Source organism: Sebastes fasciatus, chromosome 16 (assembly GCF_043250625.1).
Source record: "Sebastes fasciatus isolate fSebFas1 chromosome 16, fSebFas1.pri, whole genome shotgun sequence".
Lineage (NCBI taxonomy): Eukaryota > Metazoa > Chordata > Actinopteri > Perciformes > Sebastidae > Sebastes > Sebastes fasciatus.
In genome coordinates this window covers 8,344,123-8,357,024 of record NC_133810.1, presented here as the reverse complement: position 1 = coordinate 8,357,024, position 12,902 = coordinate 8,344,123, and the positions used below count along the sequence as shown (strand labels likewise).

Here is a 12,902-nt window from a genome sequence, read left to right as displayed (position 1 = left end):
CACATCACCCGCCAAGCCAGCTAGCCACACCCTGTACTAGATAATTATACATGCTCAAGGATACATTAAAGAGGACAGTTGTTAGTGTGTACCTTTTGCTTAACTACTGCAACATTTATTGACAGCTGTTTAATGAGTATTTTGTGGGAGTCTTTTCCATTAAGGATAACAAAGCTGTGTATGTATGCATATGCATGTATAAATGAGATTAAAAGATGTATTTATATCTTATTTATGTAACCAAATTACATTTTGTAACATGGTTATTTGAGTCGTGAGACTGCCTGACTGTTTTTTAACTGAAACACCTTTATCAACAGCTTTTAGCGAATATTTTGTAATCATCTTCGCCATTTAAAATAACACAGCGAAAGTTAAAAGAGACAGTTAGCCTAGAGCGTTCACATCTTTGCACTCAGGAATGCCAGTGAAGCAAACATGTATGAACAGTAAACAAGTCACCCTTATGCTAGTTGTAATAGAAACATGTCTCAGTTCAGACACGTGCCAGAAAATAACACAACACTAGCTGGGCTTTTGAGTCTGAGAGTTCTCAATGCCAAATTGCTATTATATTTGTATTGTCCTTATCAGGTTATAAATTACATTATAATGGTAACAAAAACGGGTAATAGTTTTCTGATGCAAAATCTCATTGAACAGTCACTTACTGTATTTCTATCTAAACTTTCAAAAACTATCAATATAATTAAAATATTCAGAAATGTTAACAGTAGTAATGACATTCAATAGCAATAGCAACATAACCTACATCAGTAAAGTGCTAGATAGTCATAGAAAGTCAATAGAAAATTGTGTCAGACCCAACTCACATCTTACACCAGGAGTACCAACTTTTACCTTCCGGCAGGAGATATAGAGTCCCACGGTGCAGATTGAACCGTTACAAACATTCATTGTTGCCGATGTCTATTAAACTTCTCCACAACTCGTAACATAAAGCTATCATAAGGACAGTGCAATATGTTTAGACAGTGCAATATGTTAAATAGGGACAGTTTAATATGTTAAATTGGGACAGTGCAATATGTTGCATCTGTGTAATATTGGGCTATTGTCTGTGCAACATGGGCAAGATGGTAGACGGTGCAGTGCACTACCTGCCATGGTGTGTGTGATAGTATGTGCCATTATGTACGTGGACTGTGTTTGTGTTGAAACATCTGTTTCTGTGGAACTGTTTCCCTGTCTTGTGTGGAATCGGACTGAGTCCAGGAAAAATTTCCCCACGGGGACAATAAAAGTATATCTTATCTTATCTTATCTTATCTTATCTCTTCATAGTGTCCCGGAGTATTGGTATTGGGGTTTCTTTTCCAGTGATGCATGGAAACTTTATCCTGTTATAAGGAGAAAAAACAAACAAACAAAACATTACTGGTTGTAGTGTTCTGCAGATAGGGCAAATATAAGAGAACAAATATAAGTATTCCTTTGCTGCTATTGACTTCATTATCATCATCACAAACAGCTGTATTCACTGCGGTGGCTGGTGGCTGGTGTCACATTAGCACATCCACTTAGAACTTGTTTTATACATGATTTAGAGGAAACAGGAATATTACACAAAGAAAGGACCGGGTCTGTGATTCGAGCTCAGGACCTTCATACTGTACGATTATAGAGCTTACCACTTAAATACCACTCAATAGATGCCTTAGACATGTTACTTATTTTGTAACTCTGTCAGTGTTGAACAGTGCTTCCAACACTGTATCACCGTCAGTGTGTATGTTGTCCAACATATGTAACCACAACTTTTCATGAGCTCAGAAAAACAGCTTTGTGACGATGCATTTTCCAGGCAAGAGGCTTTTTACGTAGTTTATTTAGCTTAAGAATCCTTCAGTTTATCAAAAACATTCAACATCAAATCATCTGGAAATACACGGTTTTCACTTGACAGGATGGGAATGGAAAATTGCAAACTGAAAAATAACTAAAGCTGTCATTTAATTCACAGTCTTTATGTTCTTGTTTTATCACGTCATTGCAAGGATTAATGATGTTCTCATTTTGCACCAAAAGTTTGTCACATTTGTATTAATGTTATCGATGTCAGGGGTACATTAAACCTGCAGTAGGCAGAATATTTTTGGCATCATTGGGCAAGAATTACATAATAACCTTTCAGCATGTTGTAATTCAAGTGTTCTGAGAGAAAACTAGACTTCTGCACCTCCTCATGGCTCTGTTTTCAGGCTTTAATCACAGGTCATTTCACAGAGAGCGTTCCTATTGGCTGTTCATTCAACGGAGACGGCCGTCAATCACTCGTAAACTCCGATTAAACAGTCAAACTAGGAAGCCCTGATCAAATATTAATCAATATTATGTTACATTAATGCCCATTTCTCGCATAAAATGTTTTCAGAAGCATCTTGTAGTGTGCTGTTTAGCTGTAAAATGAGAAAGTTTGCTCCGGCTGGTGGGCGGTGCTTGGTATTTCCTCAACAGATCTCTGTTGGCTGCTGGCTGCCGGGTCACACACTTTCTCATTTTACAGCTGAACAGTACACTACTGGAACGGGGGAAGGAAAATGCGACATCTAGTGGCTGAATGTTATCAATATCTATAATAATAATATTTATCAATAACTCATGTAAGTAGTAATGTTTTAGACAATCAGAGTCGACTTTCGAAAAGCACCGCAGGTTTTGAAAGGCAGGTTTTTTCTCTTCTTATGATGAATGGGCACTTCAAGCTGTAGTGAGAAAAGACAAATAAAGAAACCATCATTTGGTTTACAGCATGCAGGAAAACAAAAAAAGCTGCAATGTTTGAATATATTTTCTACCAACTTCATTATCATCGTTCACAACAAAGACTGATGCCACCGACATCACATCATCTGAGTCATGATGATGATGATGATGAGGTGGATCAGTTTGGGTTGTTTTATTAAAGGAATAATCAGCGACATTTTTCCATTGCTATTTTCTTGCCTGAACAACCGGTATCAAGTAGGTCTGTTTGGGGATTACCATCAGGTACACATGAAAAGCAATATATTTTATTTTATTTTATTTTATTTAATGTTTTTCAGTAGCAATAGTTTGTTTAAGTACTATAACTGGAATGGTTGTTCAGCTACGGTGAGTATTTCTCACGCATAGAAACAATTATCCAAACAAACTGGGCAGGAGCCAGGACAGTCCATATGAGGACTAACACACAAACTCGCAAACACATAAAGAACACAACTGAGCAATTATAGACATTTTGATGGATGATATGTTTAGAGTTTGTAAATTAATTTAAGAGTGAAAAGCTAAATGATAATTGTCTTTTTTGTTACTACCTCTAGGAGTTGCCAAATACCAATCTACACATAGGGGCTTTAAATACTAATAATATTATAATCATATTGTACTTCTTATGGAACCTACCTTTCTCTCTTATGCATCTGTTGAATAGTTTGAGGTAGAGGTCGTCCAAAACTCTCTGGCAGGAAGAGAGCAGCAAAGGCGGACACAACAGCCAGAGTCCCCAGTAGAATATAAGGCAGGTACTTAAAGTATTCACCTGTACAAGGAGAAGGGGAAATTAGGATTAGGAAAATTGTCAATGAGCTAAAAATAAATCCAGGTTAAACAAATGCTAGTAATTATTATTTAAGACCAATTTACTCACTCAGCTCTAACAAAAACGGTGCAATGGAGCTGCCAACTCTGGCAAATGTGGAGCATGTCCCCGTCGCTGTGTTCCTGAGCGCTGTTGGGTAAATCTCTGCTGTGTAGGCATACATCAGGGATGCACCGGAGGTAATACTAAATTTACCCAGCATCTCCAGAGCAACAGACAGATCTGGTAAACCTGAAACGTAATAAATGATTTGTCTAAAAACAGAATGGAACTAAAAAGAAAATGGTTCCCTGAATGATCCACTCTGCAGCAGATTAAATGCATGTAACTGAGAGTTTAGAGTTTTTTGCCAGCTGCGACAGCGACGCTGGTATTGTTCTCACCTTGTGAGTCTGTGTGTGTGTGTGTCAAAATGTGTTCTTGGAGACACCTACTGTAGCGGGAACTACCACAGAAGTGGCCCCTGCCTTCACTTCATGTGGCCATTTTCTCCTCTGATTAATTTAAGACACTCCAAAGCTTTCTTTAAGCATCCTCATATTGGTAACAATTCTTTAACATCAGAAGCTGTCTTGAAGGGGAATTCCATCCATTTTACACATCAAAGTCTGTTTGCAGTTCTTGGGAAGTACTACTGCATATGTGAAAAAAGATTTATAAAGCCTTTTGTAGCTCCAGAGGGAGCTGCTTGAAAGCCTCAAGTGATGTCCCTCCAGTCAGCAATAGCTGGGACTTAAAAACAACAAATTTGAAAATGAACAAATTTGGGGGTTAGAAAGAAGTGAGCTTACCAGACCTCTTTATCCTGCTCCACATCTCTGCTTGAGGCTAGTGTCTCAATGCTACAGTATTAGCTGCTACTGGCATAACGAACCCGAACTGCTGCATCAATCTTTACCAGCCGCGATAGCATGTGGCCCATTGGCCCCAGCTGGTATGATCTCATCGCAAAATAGTCTCTTTTTTTTAAACTGTCCATCGGGAGTCTGGCAGTGTTATAGGAGTGCAATGCTGAAACTGCGGAGCACTCTTTTAAGGCCTGAAGATATTTGCATGGAAATATTACAGTACTGTGATGCCACATCACGTCATGACACTGCTTACGTTGAGGCACCAGTTGAATGAAGTACAGCGACAGTCCTGCAAAGAGCAAGATACAGATGACAGACAGTCGTCGTGGAAGGTATCGCAGTGCCAGCCAGCAGGAAATGTATGCTGGTACCTCTATAGCTGCTGAGATGAAGCAGCTGATATAGGGATTAGCATGAAGTCTGGATGTGTTCAGGGACAGGCCATAGTATCCAATACTCAGAGTGAACCTGGGAAGACAGAGATACAGACAACAGAGATGTTTGAATGGAAATTTGCATTGAAACGGCATTTAACATAACGTACAGTAGCTCCAGCTGCAAACCAAGACTATCTGACTCAGGACTTTTATTTACTCTTCATTGCCATCAAGATGGAGTAGCTTAGCATGCAAGATATAGGACACAGTAGGTATGCAGGTACGCAGAATTTAAAATTCATTCTATTTCTTAATCATACAAATTTAGAAGAATACTCTAAGTAACCACTTTATTTGATACACCTGGCAATCATCAATCCAGTACAATAGCCCTGCAAATTATTACCCAGAACACTACTCATTACCAAAACGAAGGTTACAATATTGTAACCCCTAGTTCTATAAGCACAGGCGAAGCCCTCTACTGGACTCTATGGATAATACTATCCTCCAATCACGAGCACACACTCGCCCAGTGAAAATCTGCATAAGCATAACCGGACAATCAGGACGTGCCTACCTGAATGTGTGCGGACCCCACAGTATATAAGGCAGCACACATCGCTGTCTGCTACGTTACACCCTCTTTAGCGAGCGGCGTAGGACTAGGGTTGCAATATCATAACCTTCGTTCTAACTCACACAGGCTCCGCCCTCTATTGGACTCTATGATACACATTGGACTCTATATATACTGGAAAAACAAAGTTCGGAAACTTGTGTTTGGTGGATTATTTCTCTGTTGTTACAATGCTAATGGTCATTGTATTTTACATCGTTGGAAAGCCTCTTTATTTACCTTCACAATGATGTCCAACTTGTAAGGATCATGCATTTGTGGGATGAGCAGCACAGCTGATTATGTGGGTAGCGCCCAAGAAAAATTTGCCAAAATGCTCCGTCAATGGTAAACAGTGTATTCTCCTGTTGGTATTGACTCTTGTTTTGAGTTGTTTGGTGGATTGGATGATTGAACTCTCTATCAGTAACAAGGAACAAACAAGACATATTGGCAATTTTACACTTTATTAATTTAATACACCGTCAGGAGCCTCAGTAGTGGTGGAAGATCCATACGCAGCCACAACAGCCTGGCACCTCCTCCTAATGCTGGTCACCAACCTGGTCACACGTTGCTGTGGGATGGCGTTCCATTCCTCAACCAGGATTCGTTGCAGGTCAGCCAGCGTGGTTGTGTTGGTCAGTCTAACATGTACAGCACGCCCAAGCTGATCCTACAAGTGTTGAATTGGGTTGAGGTCTGGACTCTTGGCAGGCCGTTCCATTCTCTCTACTCCCACATCTTGGAGGTAGTCTGTGATAACCCTGGCTCTGTGGGGGCGAGCGTTGTCATCTTGGAGGATGAAGTTAGGTCCCAGATTGTGGAGATATGGGATCGCCACTGGCTGCAGAATCTCATCCCGATGTCTCCCTGCATTGAGATGCTCTTCAATGATGACAAGCCTTGTTTTACCAGTGAGGGAGATGCCCCCCCACACCATGACACTGCCCCAACCAAAAGCTGTTACTCCATCGGTTCAACAATCAGCATAGCGTTCTCCGCGTCGTCTCCATACTTTGACCCTGCCATCCAACTTTGGCAGACAGAACCTGGACTCATCACTGAACATGACATTCCCCCACATGTTAAGGTTCCATTGTCTGTGTTGTCGACACCAGCGCAAACGGGCCTGACGGTGAAGGGCAGTCATTGCAGGCTTCATGGTAGCCTTATGAGAATACACTGTTTACCATTGAGCAGAGCATTTTGGCAAATTTTTCTTGTGCGCTACCCACATAATCAGCTGTGCTGCTCATCCCACAAATGCGTGATCCTTACAAGTTGGACATCATTGTGAAGGTAAATAAACAGGCTTTCCAACGATGTAAAATACAATGCCAATTAGCATTGATACAACAGAGAAATAATCAACCAAACACAAGTTTCCGAACTTTGTTTTTCCAGTTTATATATATTTACGCCCCTTGATACTGTCTTTACACTCTCCAGTTGCTTCTTTTCACCCAATAAGGAGCTTCACTGGGAAATTTGGGACCAACTAGTAGGAATTGCGAGTTCAGTGAAAGGACATGAACACTCACTGGCTTCCAACCCATGAATACTGCCAACTGTGTTCATTGAATGCATAACTAAGCAGGAGATTTCGTTACCAGGAGTCAAACTCCCAGTTTCCGAGAGAATTGTGTAATGACTGACTGTAGTGTGTGGTGGTGTTAGATTATACAGTATACATGACCAACTGTAATTTATATGCCTAAAATCGAATTGTACTGGATACTCACCACACCAGGCACAAAATAATGGTTGTGTTTCGATTGTTTTTTGTCCTCAGCATGTCGAAGACATTGTTGTGTCCCTTCTTTGTCTCAACCTGCAAGATACAAAACCTCAGTTACACCAGTAGTTTGTTGTGTTTTAGCGAGTCAGTCCACCACTTTGGTTCAGAATGAAATATCTCAACAGCTTCTGGATGGATTGCCATGAAATTTGGTACGGACATTATTTCCTAAAGGGTGAATTGTACTAAAAATATGTGTCCTCAAGCACACACATTGTCTCCTGTGTCTGATCCTGCATGTTTTCAGTCAAGGCAGACTTACAAGTACACTATAATCTTCAAAGATGACCCGTGGAGCCTCGACTTTGTTCATCTTAGCAGCCTTTCTCACTATGGTGTCGGCCTCCTCCACTCTTCCCTGAGAGAGTAACCAACGAGGAGACTCTGGGATGAGCCTGCCTCAATATTCAACAGAGTAAAAAAAGGTTCAGGCTGGATCAGAGGGGCTTAAAAGATAAAGCAACAAAGAGGGTGAATGCAAGTTAGAATATTCCTCTAGTGAAAGAGCCAAATTATTATTTTGTCTCCTCACAAGAGTAAAATCATGACAATTATGGTGCATGGTAAGGAAAACTTTCCATGAATACATTTTCTTGTTATGAGTACAACCTACCACCAGAGAGGGATGTAGAGCAGGCCAGGCAGAGAGATACCCAACAAGAGAGATTTCCAGTCCCGTAAAAAGTAAGCAAAGAGAGGCAGCATCATGTAGCCAATGGCAAAGCCCAGAGTCACACCCATAGACGAGAAGATGACCCGTACATTCCCAGTCAAGATCTCAGTGCCTGCACAAAAAGAGTGAGAGAGAGAAATGCATGACAAAGGTGCAGGTAATAAGTGATGATCTTAGTGATAAATAGTGATACAAGACAGGTACAATACACACAACATATGTATATTAATCAAAATCACTAAAAGTATTATTTGTCGTTACTAAAGCATGACATGTTCATATTTACCCAGTACAAAACCAGATATGTAGTTGGAGATCTGTCCCAAACCATTGATGAAGATGAGGATGGAGAACACTGTCCATGTAGGTGAAAAGATTTGAGCAAACGTCAAAATTGTCTGAATTGCCATGGTGGCAAAGAGAACAGGCTTTCTTCCAAACCTAGAGTGAGAAGTCAAACAAAATAAAAATTAGAGCAAATAAAAATAAGATTTAAAACAAGGCAAAAGTACAAAGAACATACTGAACAAAAAGGGCAATGTTTTTTTTTTATCTACTCTATAACCTTAGGGTCAGAGATCATAACACTATGTAATGCAGCATTACATAACAAAACACCACGCAATGTAACAAAAATAAATTATTTTATTGTGAGATGGTGTTTTCAGTACCTGTCTGAGATCTGCCCTGACAAGAAGGATCCAACAAGAACTCCAACAAAGAAAACTGTGGAAGTGAACGGCTGCTTCCACTGATCACTGCACACCAGGTCAAACTGGAATATCCATACATGAACAATTAAACAATGAAATACATGGACTGGTCTTAACTTTTGAGATAAAACATGGATTTTTTGCTGCTTGATGCTATATTGAGCAGCCATGTGGCAACTTTGTTTACCAGCTGTTTGAATTGATTTCATTTTGGTAGAAACATTCTCCATCGTTGCAAAAAACAAAACAAAACAAAACAAAAAAACGGCTTAAACATGTGATGGAATTTTCCATCAATTCCTCTCTTCTTGGTAGGGTCAGAGTGTTTTCTCAGAGTGTCCCTCTGCTGACATTATTGGGTTGGAGTCCTGTCTAGGGGAGCCACCGTTATCTGATCAGCTGTGTCTGTATTGAGGACCATAGAGCCAGTCGCTGGGGCAACCAGGGTCAGAGATGCCAGAGGAACCGAGTAAGTCAAAACATGATAAGGGTAAAACACTGAGCACCAGGGAGGAAGGGCAGAGTTGTGAGGCCTTCACGCAGAGAGCACCTCAATGGTGGAGACCTGACAATTGTTCCTTGATCAAGCTTCAATAAACCTTCTGTGTAAGACATCAACAGCTCCGGGGCCTCTTCCTTCCTATTGAGTTAACTTGTGTATCAGAAATTCCAACACAAAACATACATATCCTTTAAACAGCGCAAACTGGGAAAATGTTATCTTCTTCCAATTATCCAGTTCATTTGTTTAAACAGGAAATTAACTCTTCATTAGTATTTCCACCTTTAGTATGATAATTCATTCAGTTTCCACATGAGTTCCCTCAAGAATTAAGTATTTGATAAAGAAATTTCTTATAAGAATACCACTGGCCCTTCTTCACACCAATACACTATAAAGAAATCACTGTCTAACTCGTCACCTATTTAATACATTAGTGCAGTGCCCATTCAAAACATGCCTGTTCAGATCGGGCTGAATGCTTGGCCTGTGGTGTTGCTGCCGTTAAATATGATGAACACATTTTCACTGACCGATTGGTTTTCATTTAGAGAGTTGGCTAAAGTACAAACCTTCCTGAGCAAAATACAAAAGTTGTATACATACAGTTGGACAATTATCTTTCTATTCACAGAGAGCATGATGTGTTCCAGTCAAGTTTAATGACTAATTATAACTCAGTTACTACTACTGATGCTACCACTATAGTGCAGCTTAAACACTCACATATTAGTAGATGTACACTCTCACCTCAGAGACTATGGTGGACTGGTAGATGTCTTTGCTGTAGATCCACCCGTCCACACAGCCCTCCTGCTCCAGGTCGGTGAGGTTGACGTCTCTGCCAGGAATTAATCCCTGAGCAGAGAGATTTCTGACCACATCCAGTCTGTACCTGCTGCATCTGCTCAGCTCCTGTTTCCCATCCACCTCCTCACAGTAACAATGACACAAACTTTATTAGTGTTATTGGTAACATTTCTTTAACAATGAACCTATCCCTGTATTGTGTATGCGTTGCTCTCCCGTCAGTATATGATGATGAAACAATACTACTGAAATAAACATGCTAACATTAACCAACATGTTAGCTTGCTAGGCTAATAACCCTAATAAACTGAATTATATGTGCCTTTCTAAAACCAATCTCACCTTGAATATAGTTAAAACTTTTTTTTAATGAGGGTGCCTGCGGAAACTAGCCTTTGAGACCATAAACTCACGTTTACAATGTTTAATGAGGTAATAAATCAAGTGAGAGGTAGGCTCATTTTCTCATAGACCTCTATACAATCAGACTTCTTTTTGCAACCGGAGGAGTCGCCCCCTGCTGGCTATTAGAAAGAATGAAATTCTAAGGTACTGGCTTCACTTTTCATACCCCGGAGTTGCCTACTGGTTACACACACTTCTCTTGCTGATCTTTTGAGAAACTTGTCAAAGAAGCATGAATACATTGGACAGACAACCCTTCTCTACTGGCCGTTTTGTATAATTGGTATACAATAGCGTTCAGCCTAAATTTAGGCCTAGATGAACTGGTATTCACACATTAAACATACATTTATCTCATATGGTGCTGTGTATGGCAATGTGTTGAAATTGTGATGCATCAATAAAGCGTTAACAACTATGTCCTTAAAGTACCTGTACTTTCACATAAAACCCTGGACTACAGTCAGACCGCTATAAACGACTCTTTATATAGCAGATGCAGAACAAATACATCAAATCCAAAGCTACAAATTTGATCATTCAAATATTGTAATATGTAAGGGGTTTATTTCACACCAATGAGCCACTAGCTGTAGATTATCCAGGGGCCAATTACTTAAGAAATTAAGAATTTGACAGAAAAACCGTCTGCCAGAGGGGTAAAACCAATGACTGACCAATCAGAATCAAGTATTCAACATAAGTGTAATAAAATATAATATCAACCTTTCTGGTAGAGCTACAGTAATATCACACAAAAACGTGAGCATATTTTATGCTTGAAGCCTGAACTCACAAATATTTAAAGTTCTCACTGTTGAGCAGAAATTGTAACTTTCATAATGAGAAAACGATGAAAAACTGCTACTTTCTACCTTTTTTTTTCCAGAAGCTGTGATAAAAACTTAAATTACCTCTCTTGGGATGGTAGCATTGCGCCAGTCTTGGGTCAGATTAACCTCAGGAACCAGGCAGTGGTGACCGGGAATATCAGTCAAGAAGACGACAGAGAAAGCGCCAAATCCATTGGGGACAATGCTGGCACAGAGCAGAAAGAAGACAATCTGCTGGAAACGTCCCCACTGACCCAGAAAAGCTGTGGTGTCATCATAATCCTGCATAGTCTCAGAGTCCTAACTGTCCCCTCCACAGTCTTTATCGTGCAGACTTCTTCTTTTTCTACTGCAACAGGAAAAAGACTTTTCTGCCTTCCCCTCACCTGACAGCTAACGCCACACCCGGCAGGCCGACTAGATAAACCTGCATGCAAAAGCGAAAGTTAAAAGAGACAGTTAGCCTAGAGTGTTCACATCTTTGCACTCAGGAATGCCAGTGAAGCAAACATGTATAAACAGTAAAAAAGTCACCCTTATGCTAGTTGTAATAGAAACATGTCTCAGTCCAGACACGTGCCAGAAAATAACACAACACTAGCAGGGCTTTTGAGCCATATCCTGTCTGAGAGTTCTCAATGCCAAATTAACTGTACGATAATAGAGCTAACCACTTAGTAAAGGTCTTAAAATAATCCTTGAACCTGCAAAAACTGATTTTTTTGGCCACTTGGAGGCAGGAGAAACTAGTTGTGAACAGCCAGTGGTGGAGGAAGTATTCAGATATTTTACTGAAGTGAAAGTACTTATACCACAGTGTAAAAATAGTTGTTAAACATAACAATCCTCTGTTATAACTTGGCACAGGAGAAACTTCATAAGAAAGGTGTATTTCTTAAGCATCTTACCTTTCTCTTTTATGCATCTGTTGTATTGTTTCAGGTAGAAGTCTTCCAAAACTCTCTGGAAGGAAGAGAGCAGCAAAAACAAACACAACAGCCAGAGTCCCCAGGATAATATGAGGCTCAACATAAAGTATGTAGCAATGCATATATAGTACAACATATTGCACTCAATAGATGCCTTAGACATTACTTATTTAGTAACTCTGTCAGTGTTGAACAGTGCTTGCAACACTGTATCACCGCCAATGTGTATGTTGTCCAACATATGTAACCACAACTTTTCATGAGCTCAGAAAAACAGCTTTGTGACGACGCATTTTCCAGGCAAGAGGCTTTTTACGTAGTTTATTTAGCTTAAGAATCCTTCAGTTTATCAAAAACATTCAACATCAAATCATCTGGAAATACACGGTTTTCACTTGACAGGATGGGAATGGAAAATTGCAAACTGAAAAATAACTAAAGCTGTCATTAATCAGTCTTTATGTTCTTGTTTTTGTCATGTCATTGCAAGGATTAATGATGTTCTCATTTTGCACCAAAAGTTTGTCACATTTTTAATTAATGTTATCGATGTCAGGGGTACATTAAACCTGCAGTAGGCAGAATATTTTTGGCACCATTGGGCAAGAATTACATAATAACCTTTCAGCATATTGTAATTCAAATGTTCTGAGAGAAAACTAGACTTCTGCACCTCCTCATGGCTGTTTTCAGGCTTTAATCACAGGTCATTTCACAGAGAGCGTTCCTATTGGCTGTTCATTCAACGGAGACGGCCGTCAATCACTCGCAAACTCCGATTA

General features: G+C 39.9%; 1 protein-coding gene across 1 annotated transcript; it reads right to left on the bottom strand.

Annotated features, from left to right (window-relative positions):
* Positions 1-3,146: 3,146 nt before the first annotated feature.
* LOC141752570 (organic cation/carnitine transporter 2-like) lies at positions 3,147-11,525 on the bottom strand. The gene is made up of 10 exons (XM_074610601.1): positions 11,273-11,525; positions 9,894-10,076; positions 8,600-8,703; positions 8,215-8,369; positions 7,869-8,040; positions 7,518-7,650; positions 7,200-7,288; positions 4,712-4,926; positions 3,656-3,838; positions 3,147-3,547 (listed from the first exon to the last, which is right to left on the bottom strand). Exons 1-10 carry the CDS (start codon positions 11,477-11,479, stop codon positions 3,408-3,410), a joined length of 1,581 nt encoding a protein of 526 aa, XP_074466702.1. The 5' UTR covers positions 11,480-11,525; the 3' UTR covers positions 3,147-3,407.
* Between the last annotated feature and the right edge of the window lie 1,377 nt (positions 11,526-12,902).

Excerpts from the sequence above, each read along its gene's own strand:
- LOC141752570 (XM_074610601.1), bottom strand. The coding sequence starts at position 11,479 with ATGCAGGATTATGATGACACCACAGCTTTTCTGGGTCAGTGGGGACGT. Across the intron at positions 7,289-7,517 it reads TTGAAGATTATAGTGTACTT|GTTGAGACAAAGAAGGGACA; the intron begins GTAAGTCTGCCT and ends TGTATCTTGCAG. Across the intron at positions 4,927-7,199 it reads ATTATTTTGTGCCTGGTGTG|GTTCACTCTGAGTATTGGAT; the intron begins GTGAGTATCCAG and ends CTGTCTTCCCAG.